We start from the raw sequence: 14253 nt of genomic DNA, 5'->3' as shown, positions 1-14253 counted from the left end.
CATATCCACTTGATTTTAACCTTTCATGTGTTATTGACAGGTTGTATTGTGCAATTCCAAAGTATGCCATTATCAATTTTATCTTTAACATTTGGATTCATTATGTTGGTCCATAAAAAATAACCTATTAAACATATACTGTCATATGTCAACCTACCATATGTTATCTTTCTTTTCTGTTGACATATTAAACTTTGTTCCATACCTTTATCTATATTTCTTTTCATTTACTTTATTATAGCATTCATGCTTTTTCACAAGAGTTCAGCACCTGATTTAGCTATGAATAGCTGAAGAGCTAAGTTAAAATGGTGACCCTCACTATAAGATACAAACCAAGAATATTGAGATTTAATAAGGAAGGAACTATCTCGGCGAAATGATAACCAAGAATATCGAGTTCTGGATCATATTGATTAAACAAAACTGGCCACAAGACAAGGAGGTCACAATACAAGCATTCCTTTAGATATTCGTTTTGGCCTCAAAACCATAAAACAGGAACAGACTTCAAGAAAATTTCGATTTTGAACATTTTTCTTATATCAAAACACGAATAAGAAGTTGTACGTAAATCTGCAATTCAAGACCTATGTCTGCTTAAAGTATTTGTCTGCAGAGTTTTCATATGAATTGTCATAGGAGCTTAACTGCACCATTTCTGATATGCATTGAATAATTTGACCCCGTCTTTCAGTACTTTGATTAGATTCAAGAACTTCAGTCCAGACTCCATGCACTGGTATCTTCAGAGAAAGTCACCCTTAAAGAAATACAATAATTATGCTACTCCCTCAATTTCTTTGCTAAAGCTCTTCCAGGCAGCAGGACATATTCTATAACTCGACCATCGGTATCCGGATTACTTTTTAATCAAAGTTACACAAGCAATTAAAGACGACGCAAAAGTTTGGCTCACATTACTCGAGCATTACAATGGGTGTTCGCAAAGGCATTAACTCTTTTCAGAACTTTCGTACCAAATATAAATTGGAGTTATGTTGGTTCCCACCAGTTTATTAACTATATTGCTTCTGAATTTTAAAATCTTACGAAATAAATTGATTTTGAATCTTGAAATATACAGCGCTTCTGAGTAAGTTCAGAAGTTGGAGGAGATGGATATATTTTTTTGGAAGTGTTTTAGGCCAAATTATTTAGTTTCAGGAGGTCTACCAATGAGCTACCGTGGATATCGCTTAGGGGTTCATAATTTAGATTTTAGCCATGAATGGTCATTGGTAATCTATGTCCACATATGTAGAAAATGCCATTTTTCTGTTTGCCCCGTTTGAGATTTTGCTATTTTTCTAATTTGTTTGCTCCGTTTGAGATTTTGCTATTTTTCTAATTTGTTTGTTCCATTTAGGATTTTACTATTTTTCTAATTTGTTTGTTCCGTTTGAGATTTTGCTATTTTTCTAATTTGTTTGTTCCATTTGGGATTTTGCTATTTTTCTAATTTGTTTGTTCCGTTTGAGATTTTGCTATTTTTCTAACTTGTTTGTTCCGTTTGAGATTTTGCTATTATATTTCCAACAACGTCAATAATTCCACTTTCTAACCCACTCCGACCATTACAAATGTGTATCAATACTAGCAAAATTGAACTATGAAAGGAAAACGTTGATACTTTGTTTTCTCCTAATTCATGTGTCCATATCTTGTTTTATATGATATGATTTAGACAATTGTGAATTAACCTAGACTGTTGTCATGCCCTCTTATAGAAAGGAGAATATAATCACATTTATGACGTGCGCATGTACGTGTACAAGCATCAATAACGCACAATCAATAAAGAATGTCAAATTCTAGGGTGTCCAGTTTTCGGAACAGACAGAAGTACATGTACATGAATACAAACAAGAATACTGTTATTAGGAGTAATTACAAAACCGAAGTCACAAACACGCTTACATTTTGTTCATGCATAATGACTGTCAGGAGCAATAGGTTAAGTGAGAAGCTGACATTGAAAATGGATCTTTCAATCTTCCGCCAAATAAAACTAGATGCTGTCATAAGACAGTAATACCCACACGCAAGTGAATGTCTTTAAATATGCTCTCCGTCATATTTGTGTAACTAGCAAAGAAGCCACAATACTTATTTTATAATCTAGCATAAACTGCTCAGGTGCGAATATGACCTCGGGGCTCCTGGGAGGAATACATTGCCAGAAAAAAACCCACATTTTAGGTAACCTATGTAAACTCAGGTGACCTATTGCAATTGGTTGTCATCCATCCGTCGTACGTTAACAATTGAACTTTTTAACTTCCTTTTAATAACTACCATGTATTCCAATTCTTTTCTTATTTGGTATGAAGCATCATTGGGTCAAGAAGGACATAAATTATAAATTTCAGGACTGCTACACCCTTGAGGCGAAATATGACCAATTTTCAAAAATCGTCTCCTCTACAACCGCGCATGTGTAAGAAAAACTAAATACATAGAATGTAGAACAGGAAGACTTCTACCACATTTGTAAAGTTTATGATCCTCAGGGTAGAGGTTCTGACCCCAGGGCGGGGCCCAACTAGGTATATAGTGTTTATAAGTAAAACATTGAATAACATGTTCTTTAGTGCTAATGATTCTAAAGTAAAACTAAATGGATATTTACAAGAGCAGATAGTCCTTCACTAAATTTGTAAATTTGATGACCCTAGGGGTAGGGGTTTTGGAATCAGGATAGGACCAAAATGGTCATTGGTGAAATGTGTTAACAACTCCTTGATAACTACAATTCCATTTCTTTTCAAATTCAATATAAAAGGTGAAGATAACGAACAGTGATCAATCTCATACATCCTATAAGCAATACAGAAAAGAGAGTTGGGTAAACACGGACCCCTGGATATACCAGAGGTGGGATCAGGTGCCTAGGAGGAGTAAACATCCCCTGTCGACCGGTCGCACACGCCGTGAGCCCTATATCTTGATCAGGTAAAGGGAATTGTCTGTAGTCAAAATCAGTGTGCCAAGAACGGCCTAACAATCGGTATGAAACAAGTCAGATAGCATCTGAACCAATGATAGGTTGTATTGGCAAACTTGATCTTTATAACGACCATAGAATTTGCTAAATGCTGACTTTAAATGAGACTGTTGAAACCCTTTCACCATCAACTGTTTGTCAGTTGCCTGTCTCGATTTAAAATCTGACCATACGCAGAACAAGCTCTTGTGTATCGAATCAATTAATGAATGCTCCTCTTATAAGGTTATATGCAAGGTGCCTGCCAATTTTTCTAAAAATATTTTAATCTCCTCGATATCAAGCGTTTTTGTATGATTTTCCGAAATGAGCTTAAATTCTATATGGTGATAATATTACAATATTTGCAACGGTATTCTTTACATGATAAATGATAGAAAACGATACACGCACGATAAGATGGGATATGATACACGCACGGTACGATAGGATAAACGATTTTAAAATGTGCACAGTAGTCCTGATAAACGTAAAACACAATAAGCGATCTTTACGATAACCTGATAGAAACGATGTGAATTTAGAATCAATTTAGACAGAACGAGATTTTAATAGCTACGAAAAGAATTGCACATTACATTATGCTGATGTTGATATCTAAGAATTTCAACATCCATTAAATACCTGAAATGTATATTGTAAAATACATTTGGACGGTAATATGGATATAAATAAAGGTAATATTTTTTCTCTAATTCTGTATTTTGTAATTAACGGAGTGGTTTATAAAGATCATTTATTATATACTCTATTGAAAATGAGAAATGGAATTAAATATGAGCATTGATTGACCTCAACCTACAACTTTCATTACCAGTAGAAGAAAAAGCTTGTAGCTGATTCTTCATCGTGTACATAAGCATATACACATTAGTAAATTAAATTTTACAAGTCAGAAAATGGAAAACCTGGTAAACGGAAATCCCGACAGGATATGAGATACATATATATGCATGATACGATAGGATACATGCACACGCACGGTAGAACATGATAAAATGTCAAGAATAATGTTGAGGGTACTGTACTATGCTTCGAGTATCGGCCTGATTAGCTCCGTGTTTAGACCACCTAACTAGTAATGCAGGCCTCTAAATCAATTTCACAGTTTTTCCTACCCTTCTTTGCTACAATAACTGAATAATATATATACAATTTTCTGTAATACATAACAGTTGATTTGATATTTTTACTTGCCACAACTAGGCACTACATATATATCAAAAATATACCTGATGATATACCCCAAGTTTGTTTTGGTAGAAATAAGACAGGATGTAAGTGAAGTGTAACTGGAAAGTCACCAAAAGTTATGTATTTTGAAATGTTTCGTATAACCTTAATTGATCTTTGCCGAGTAGTGACTTCGACATACCTTTGACACTCGTGAATTAGTATGTAAAGTCATGTATTTAAGTCAAAAACGTTCATTCTATCTTACCTTGATGTAAACATAGTAGTTTGACTATACTCCCGTGGGTTCGACCTGTCTTCAGAACTAAAATCGCCGACAATGACTGAAGACCTGTTAATCCCGCTGCTACTATTTCTTACAGCATTTGCGCTGACTTTTCATCTTTGGAAATACTTGCAGAGATCAAATTTGCCCCCGGGACCATGGGGGTATCCAGTTGTAGGTGTCCTGCCTAGATTTGATTTTTCTGATATTGAAACATATCGACGTCTGCGAAAGCAGTATGGCAATGTTTACTCTCTGAGACTTGGGCTGCAGAATGTTGTGGTTGTCTGTGGGTATAACATGTTGAGGGAGGTCTTTATTGTCAATGGTGAGGCCTCCTCTGATCGCCCTCAGAATTACCTGATGAAAGAACTGTCTGAAAACGCAGGTAGGTTTCACCATTTATTTTCAGGTTTTTATTTAATCAATATTTCATATTTCAATGTGTCTAAAAACTCAATGTTGAATTGGATTAGGCAGCAGACAAAACAGATCTTATCCCATTCCTACGAAAGCCCAGAAGGCTCATTCGAGATTCGAAATTCAAAATACAAGATTCGAAATTCAAAATACGAGATTCGAATTTCGAAATTCAAAATCCAAGTTAACCAATCAAAATGTAGGTCACAATGGATTAAAGGGTAGAGAGTATATATGCATATAAACTTACAATATGACAGAAAGCTTATTCTTCTAATATGTTTAACAAACAACGAAACATTTCTTTTAAAACTACAAATGTTATGATGTATGCTTAGCATGCAGATAGGCCCGTAGACTGTGGGTGTTTGGGTCAAGTACGTATCTATTATATATAAACAATAGAGGAAATTCGAATCATGAATAAATATTTCTCTCCGATCTATATTTACATTTTTAGGGTCCAGGAAGCTTAACTGCATGTGTCATTACGACAGAAAAATAATCTATCCACGTTTTAAAGATTATCTTATCCCACTGATTCATATTATGGGCAATATTTTGATATTATAAATCATGTCATTATATGCAAATAGGCCTGTAGAAAGTCAGGTTCAAAGAAAGCGGGGAGGGGGTGGAACCAGGTCGAATACACCGTAAATAGTACACTTTAATAGAAATGGAATCTAAGGTAATATGAATAAAATTAACTGATGACACCCCGTAGCAATGGATTCTGATTTTAGATTAATCTATAGGTTTACCCGTATACCATTTTTTTGAATGATCATATTCTTATAATTTATTTTACATGAAAATAACTGTACACTGTACATGTTTGAGTTAACAATGACACAGGCGCATGGGTTCAGCCTCCCCCACCCACCCACCCACCCCTGAATAGCCTACTTGAGTTGATTTAATTATTTTTGTTCAAAATTTCTCAGATGCATGTCACAATGTCGTGCCTACCCCAAAAGGCCGAAATAACTCAAAATAAGCCTTTTTATTGAATACCCTTAATACCCAGTGAGGGTATGAATTTATAAAATGGGCTTATTTTGATTTATTTTGGACTTTTTGGGTATGCAAGACATTGTTGATATTCATTAAAGAGATGTTCAACTAACATATTTATAACTCAACTCATGTAGCTTATTCGGGGGGGGGGGGGGGGGGGCTGAACTCACCTGTGAACTACATGTATGAAGGAAAAATTATAATGTAATTACCGGTATTGATTATCGTGTATTTAACCAGACCCGTAGCCGGATGGCAATTTCAAAAAGCATGTAGTTAAGCTTAATGTAAATTTCGATTTATCTAATCGTTTCACGCTTTTTGTAAGCTTTAGAGTCTAACCTTCTATTGGTATAACAAATTGTATTCTATTATACCAATCTCTAAAGCTTACAAAAAGCGTGAAACGATTATAAATAAATCGAAATAGGGATGGGATCGACAAGGAATCCACACATTTCGGAGAATTTATCGCTGCAGAAAAAAACAGAAGGGGGATATTGGTAGTAGTGTCCATACTTCAGATGCCTGTACAAATATCTTCCCCACCCGTTTATTTTTTAAATGCGCCTGGGTGTAAATAATAGAGGAAATTCGAACCATGAATTATTATTTCTCTCCCATCTATGTTGTATCTTTTGTTTGAAAAGGAAGCTAACTACGTGCGTCATTAGTCATTACCACAGAACACTAATTTATCCACGTTTTAAAAAAAATAGCTTGACCCATTGATTCATATATATATTTGTATATGTATGTTCTATGTTCAAGTATGTATAATTTTAGGAACCCTAAGGAGGTGATATAGTATAGACCCCTACTATTATTATATTACAGACAAAATTACCAGTTCCTGTGGTACCTAGGCTGATATAATATAAATCAGTGTATAGCTAATTTTTAAAACGTAGATAGATTAGTATTCTGCCGTTATCACGCACGTAAGATTCCTGGCAACCGTTTCACTAAACGATCGTAGATCGTAAACGTAGACTTAAACGTGAACGTAGCACGTGCGATCGTTTCACTAAAAGTTACGATTTGCGATTTACGATCAGTATTGATCGTAACCCTACGAGTGGTCTAGGGCTATCGTAAGTGCTCCTACATGCACGTAAATGAGCAATATGGCCGCCATACTGGCCCCGCCTGAGGTCATTTTATGGCAGTATTTACCTGACTGAGTTTGTTTATACTTTGTAGGAAGAAAACAATCACAATGACTTGCAGTCTGCTTTTGCACAAGAATATTGTACAGTCCGAGCCCGAATCTTAAATCAATATTAGAGTTGTCCTTCTTTGTTACGCACAACCACAGCTATGCCAGTCTCACAGGGGTCAAGTCCGTTTTGGGACCGGGCTCTGTGATACCACAAATATAGTAAATTCATTGTATCACAGAGTTCGGGTCTAAAACGGGCCTAGTCCCTGTGACCAGTCTGCTGAAATAAATGTAAAGGCAATGAATTCATATTTCAAAAAGTGAGGAGGGGAAGGGGTAGTCAATATATCAAACTTTGCATGTAATAATAACGAGAACAGTTGTTAGAAAAGTAATAAGGGAGGGGGGGGGGGGGGTACTACTACATGTGCCTGCATCACCGTTAGATTACATGTATATTAAAACATTAGACAGAATTCAAGACATTAAAATTCTCATAGACATGTTCAAAAATTAAGTTTCTTTAGTAACAGTTGAGTTAAATCCGAGACGTTGCGATTCGACGTACTCAGCTATTTTTTTTTTTTCGTCAGATCAATACCTTTGATGCAACTGACCAACTGCATAATACATGCACATTCGAATGATAAACATTACAAAATTTAAGGAAAATATGATAATAACATGATTTGGTAATGGGAGAGGGGTTACATAATGTAAAATCCCAGTTTTGCAAGTGGAACGTTTCTGTAGTTTTATGAAGGTCGTTAGAAATTAAAAATACAAACTAGACCTATATGTATACACAGACAAGGGAAGGGTCATTATCGGACCCTTGGGGTTCCGACCCCTTAGTGCACTCCCGTGGGGATCCGGGTTAGAATAGGTCCTCAGTACCTTTTGCTTGTCGTAAGAGGCGACTAAATGGGGCGATCCTTCGGATGAGACTACAAACACTGACGTCCCGTGTCACAGCAGGTGTGGCACGATAAAGATCCCTCCCTGCTCAATGGCCGTAAGCGCCGAGTATAGGTCTAAATTTTGCAGCCCTTCACCGGCAATGGTGACGTCTCCATGAGTGAAAATTCACGAGGGGGACGTTAAACAATATAAAAATCAATTATCATAAAGTGCAATATCAATTATAATAATTTTTAATAAATGATCTGGATTATACATCATCACGTAAAGACGGAAGTTAGCATATGCTTACATGCCTAAACGAAAAAATAAAATAAAATACAAAAGCATGGGGAAATAAATTAAGGGACAAATTGAGCCCATGATTTGATTGAAATTTATACAAATATGTGAATAGATATGTCATTAGTGTTACAGCGTATTTTACAATAATGATTAAACGCCGGAGTACATGTATATCCATGGTTTGATGCAGGATAAAATTTCCTATACTTGTGTGCAATTTTATTTTCATTTTATTATCTTCTTCTTTTTATTTTATCAATATCATTTCATTTTCTTATTTTTTTTAATCCGTTGAACATAGTTTACTTATTGATGGAAACTTGACTCGCATGAGCAGATCGATACATGGCATTTAAAATTCTAAAATGTAAATCTTTTATATTATTTCTTATAGCACCCCCCCCCCCCCCCATTTTAGTTACATGAAAATCAATAAAAATTATTCTATCAATTGTATAAACACTCTAGGAATTTTCTTTACGTTACACTAGAGATCGGGCTCAAAATTTCCATTATTTTTGTTGACAACTTGCATGAGTTACTGCAGACGATAAGGATATGTTTAAAACCATGAGGAAATAATGAATGGATATTTCTTTCCATGGTAGGATTAATTTTAAATCTACCTCCATAGAGAAAAGAGTTCTAAAAAGGTCAGACGTAAATCGCAATCGTAAGTGTTACGACTACGATAGGTTTCGTGAAACACTCGTATACGTGCGAGTCAAATTATCTTAAACGTAATCGTACGTTTACGATCTACGATCGGTTAGTGAAACGGCTTCCAGGCTAAACATATAAAAAGATACAACATAGATCCGAGATAAATATATATTCATGGTTCGAATTTCCTCCATTGTTTATACATTATGTATATAGACAAACTAGAATCAATTGTTGGAGGGGTATCATCGGTTAATAGGCTTCATATAAGATTTCACTTTAAGGTATCATGATGTCTATTCGTCATCATTTGACCTGGTTATCACATACAGTGCAGAATTAATATGTGGCGACTGGAACAAGTTTTTTGTCTGCCACCTTTCCCGTTTTCTACGGGCCTGTCTGCATGCTAAGGATTCATCAAAACATTTATAGTTTTAGAAGAAATATTTCGTTGTTTGGTAAACATATTAGAAGAATAAGCTTTCTGTCATATTTTAAGTTTACATGTTTATGCATGTACCCTCTAACCTTTAATCTATTGTGACCTAAATTTTGATTGGTTAATTTGGATTTTGAATTTCGAAATTCGAATCTCGTATTTTGAATTTTGAATCTCGTATTTTGAATTTCGAATCTCGAATGAGCCTTCTGGGCTTTCGTACATTCCTGGTTATGTATCAATATAAATGACGCATTCTCGAAGACATGCAAAACAAAGAATGAAATCTATCACACAACAGCGAGCCAGTCTTGATAGAAGTTTTAAATGTTTTGTTTAAATCCAAGTTAATGACGACAATACTTGGAACATTCGAATCATAACAGGGGCATCAGAAAATCCGCCTACACTCTGATTTGGCCACAATGTAAACTGTATTAAATAAAACAAACTAAATAACAATACTGTTTACATGATTGTCGTTAAATATGTAAGATATACAAAGCTAATAAAATATCAAGAAGAGATAAATGGAGTTACGACAAACACACTAATTTCCATCCATACTCTTTGAAATGATTTAAAACCTCTCTTCTCTCGACTTCTTTGATTTCTGAAAGATCACGCTACGATTGACACATATCTATGAATTAATGTTGCAATTACAAAAATACGGTTTGGATGGAAGCAGGTAGTTTATGATTCCTAATCTGATGACTGGCTGAAATATTGACAATTTGACAAATTCTAGCAAAACTAAACCTATTACCGCATTTGTGACGTTATCCTTCAGATCCGTTTTTGAAATACATAATGAAATATGAATTTCCAATTAATGCTTGCTTATTTCAGCGTATATACGTTATTACTGACATTGAGAGTGATTTAATGAATTGACATTTCGATTTCAGGGCCAGTAATGGCTATTGTCCCCCCCCCCCCCCTTATTCCTTGTTTTTACAGAATTAATACAATATGATATCTCTACAGGCGTGGTGGCCACATCTGGTCCTCGTTGGAGAGAGCTCAGAAATTTTTGCCTTCGAACTCTCCGTGATCTCGGATACAATAAACGCTCAATCGATATGAGAGTACAGGAAGAGATCCACTACGTTCTGGAGGAGGTAGCTAATTACCGGGGGAAACCCTTCAATATCAAACAACTGGCTCAAATGAGCATTTCCAATATCGTCTGTTCAGTTATTTATGGCAAACGTTTTGACTACCAAGATCCAGATTTTGTAAAACTGATGGCAAATATGAATACTGTGTTCGAAAAAGGTAGCTCAACAGGCGCCATCAATTTCTTCCCATTTCTTCGATTTTTACCCGGGGATTTGTTTCGTGTTAAAATGTTAAAGACGTGCTATCAGGTTGAAGTGGCTTTTAATAAAGATCGAATCCAAGAGCACAGAAACAAGCTCAATTTACAGGAGCCACCACGTGACTATATAGATTCTATTTTAATGGCCCAAGCCAATGATACCTTACTTGACGGTAAGTAGAATTTGTTTCTTCTAAGTTGAATTATTTTCCTTTGACTAAATACATTATCATGCTGGTGCATATCGAAAATACATATTCAGAAATTTATAGTTGTTTCACACGTGTATATTTACAAAATTATCAAACCTACTCAGATGTTCAGGTGTATCACCACATCAGCGAGATGTTTGCTGCGGGCACAGACACCACTGCAACTGCCATTCGATGGGCTCTTCTTTTCCTGATTCATAATCCAGAAGTTCAAGACAAAATGTTGCAAGAAATTACGGAGGTAACAGGAGACGTTCGCCTTCCCCTCATAGCAGACCGAGATAAAATGCCATACTGTGAAGCTGTTGTAAATGAAGTATTGCGCATGGGTAACATAGCTCCACTGAGTCTACCACACATGACGTCGCATGATTTTACGGTGGCGGGATATAAAATTCCTAAAAACACTACATTGATTCCGTGTTTATCGCCACATACAAGAGACCCTGACTTGTTTCCAAATCCAGACAAGTTTGACCCCGAGAGATTCGTGACATCAGATAAATTCACTTCTGAACGAGAAAAAGTCTTGGCATTCTCTCTGGGTATGTTTACATTTCATTAAATACATTCAAGAAAATCTTATTTCTAGAAAAGATATTCAAAATACAGAAACCACCTCGACATTCAATCAAAACTATTTCCGTATACAAGAAATGTTCGCCACATTTTATCCCTATTCTAATGAACAAAGCAGCATCTGTGAGGGAATTCAAACGGGAAGAGAGCAATCGTTTTTCAATATTTCTAGGTGAAAATAGTATATAAAACAAATATCTAGAGAATTACATGGCTTTTTCTTTTTGAAATATTCATTTTAAGGTAATTCCACCCTCTAGAATTAATTAAAGGCTCAATCTTATATTTGATTGTCGATTCTTGAAATAATATATCGTAATAACAAATGAAAGTGATAAAATAAGTATCTTGCGGTATTAATAAAAAAAAATACCAATAATTATTTTTTTGGTGTAAATTCAGCTATTTTTGAAATGTATGAGTGGAGTATGAATGGTTGGTATGAGTGATTATATAATTATTCGTTTACATCTTACCTTTAAAAGTATATATCATGATGCACTTAATTTCTATTTATACAATGGACAATGCTAATTTAAAAAAAAAATACCAATTACCACACATATACCAGGTATCAACGTCAGAAAATTTCAATTTTCCTTAAACAGCATTATCAAAATTTCACAAAAACTGATTAAAACGATTAATAGTATTTTTAACAATTTCATGAAACTGTTTCTTTAAAAATATACAAAATGTTTGTGAAAATCAAAGGGGATCTATCACATAATATACTTTATTGAAAACAGAGTTATTGCCCTTGGATTCAATATTTTGAAGCATCTATAATTGATTATTGATTATACTTTTGAAATATTTTATGGTTAACACATTTTTTCACAATAACTATTGAAAAATACTCCGACAAACTGTATGCTCCTGTCATGCATAAATCAGATAAAATCACTAACTTTGCAAAATCGGATGACGTCACAGGAGGGTGGAACTGCGTTAAGGCACATTTTTTGTCACAGATGTGGGGTTTTAAGGTATTCAATGTATAACGAATGGATAATGAAGATATTTAATGATGATAGTGAAGTAAATGAAATTAACATGTCTGTTAAATGATTGGAAACTGACCTGTTTGCACTTGAGAGTTTTTTTAAAAGTTATTTCCTTATGTAACAATAAGAATAATGTCATTTTCTACACACAAAAAATATCTGCGGTAAATAGTTAATTTTTTTTCCTAATTTCATAAAGTGAAAGTGTATATAACTTTCTACTAAGAGATTTGTATGAAAATATCATTTCTTTAAAAGATATTCTAATAATTCATTCATTTCCCCACACACTTCATTGTGAAATCCTAGGTAAAATAAATCAAGCAGTACATTTTGTTTTCAAAATTCCTATGGTGGGTTATTTTTATTTGATGAACCCTTCAAAGTGATACCATGATTACAAAAAGCACACCGTTCATTTACTAAATATGAAATATGGTCACAATACATTGAATACCTTAATTCATGTTATATCTGGTACTGCGGAATTTGATGTAACTACGTCTGTTGCATCTTGTATTATAGGCAGGAGGGTGTGTGTCGGTGAGTCATTGGCTCGGATGGAACTTTTTCTGTTTCTGACGTCTCTTGTCCAGCGGTTCAAATTTACGATGGAAGATCCGAACGTTCCGCCATCACTGAAGGGAGTCATGGGCTTCACCCATTCACCCAAACCATATCATCTGGTGGCAACCAAACGGGAGTAGACATGTGGAAAAAATATTGTTTTTACAAATATTCGATTGTCGGAAACTGTCGACATGGAAATATATCTTGACAGAGAAAAATGGATCAACTTTGTTGAAATTTCATTTGAATGAAAACAATAAACCAATAAATTAAGTAGTAAGATTAAAAATAACTCTTAAGATAACAAAATTAAGAAAACACGGTTAAAAACAGAAAAGTCTTTAATAAGAAAATAGAAGTATATCTTATCTGAAAACCCTCTTACAAATTCAAACTCAAATACATTTTTTACAGATCAAACCAATCGAATTGTCTCACAAAATTTGTGAAGGATAAAAATTTCAATAGCAAAAATCATCAAAACATGAAACAATATCATACATTTCCACAATCACAAAAATATTCATGTAAATAAAGGGAATTCAAACACTGGAATGTAGAAATATCAAATATACACAGTAGTAATTTCTTTTTTGTATTCAGTCAATGCTTTGTTTTTATTAGCACGATTTCAAGATTTAGGATCAACTGCAGATCCGAGATATGTATATATTTTGCTTTGCCGTAAATTATTTTTTGTATATTTGCTAAATCTATAAACTGTGTAGTTTCTTGTAATAAGCAATACAATATTGATACACTTTAAAGGCTTAGTATCAACAGAAGAGGTTTGTTGTATCTGAAAGTACTCGCATTGACTGTTCTCGTCAAATACTGATACCTTTGTGGACATATGATATAAATCGTTAAATCTATTATGAACCAGGGAAGTAATTCGGTATTTACTTAATATATGAGGCCTGATTAATGCCCAGATCATATCAGCAAGGTCTGCAATGTTCCAGACACCTGAAGTCGGTTCAGTTAGGATTATGGATTGAGTTATCTATAAAAATAAATAATCAATGAATATGCTATTCAGTTTAGAAGTAGGATATTCCATGGTACTAGTTCTCATAACTCCCAAGTGCAGCAGAATATCGCCTAGGTTGAAAGATCCATTGTAGTAAATGCGCCGAAATTCGATCCAAACTATCTCAAATATTCCATCCAACATAGCAA

General features: G+C 34.5%; 1 protein-coding gene across 1 annotated transcript; it reads left to right on the top strand.

Annotated features, from left to right (window-relative positions):
• The first annotated feature begins 4520 nt into the window (after window positions 1-4520).
• LOC125656391 (cytochrome P450 2J4-like) lies at window positions 4521-13208 on the top strand. The gene is made up of 4 exons (XM_048886995.2): window positions 4521-4854; window positions 10370-10876; window positions 11020-11460; window positions 13027-13208. Exons 1-4 carry the CDS (start codon window positions 4521-4523, stop codon window positions 13206-13208), a joined length of 1464 nt encoding a protein of 487 aa, XP_048742952.2.
• Window positions 13209-14253: the final 1045 nt, after the last annotated feature.

Source organism: Ostrea edulis, chromosome 7 (assembly GCF_947568905.1).
Source record: "Ostrea edulis chromosome 7, xbOstEdul1.1, whole genome shotgun sequence".
Lineage (NCBI taxonomy): Eukaryota > Metazoa > Mollusca > Bivalvia > Ostreida > Ostreidae > Ostrea > Ostrea edulis.
The sequence above is the reverse complement of the archived record's forward strand: the minus strand, read 5'-3'. Positions and strand labels throughout refer to the sequence as shown.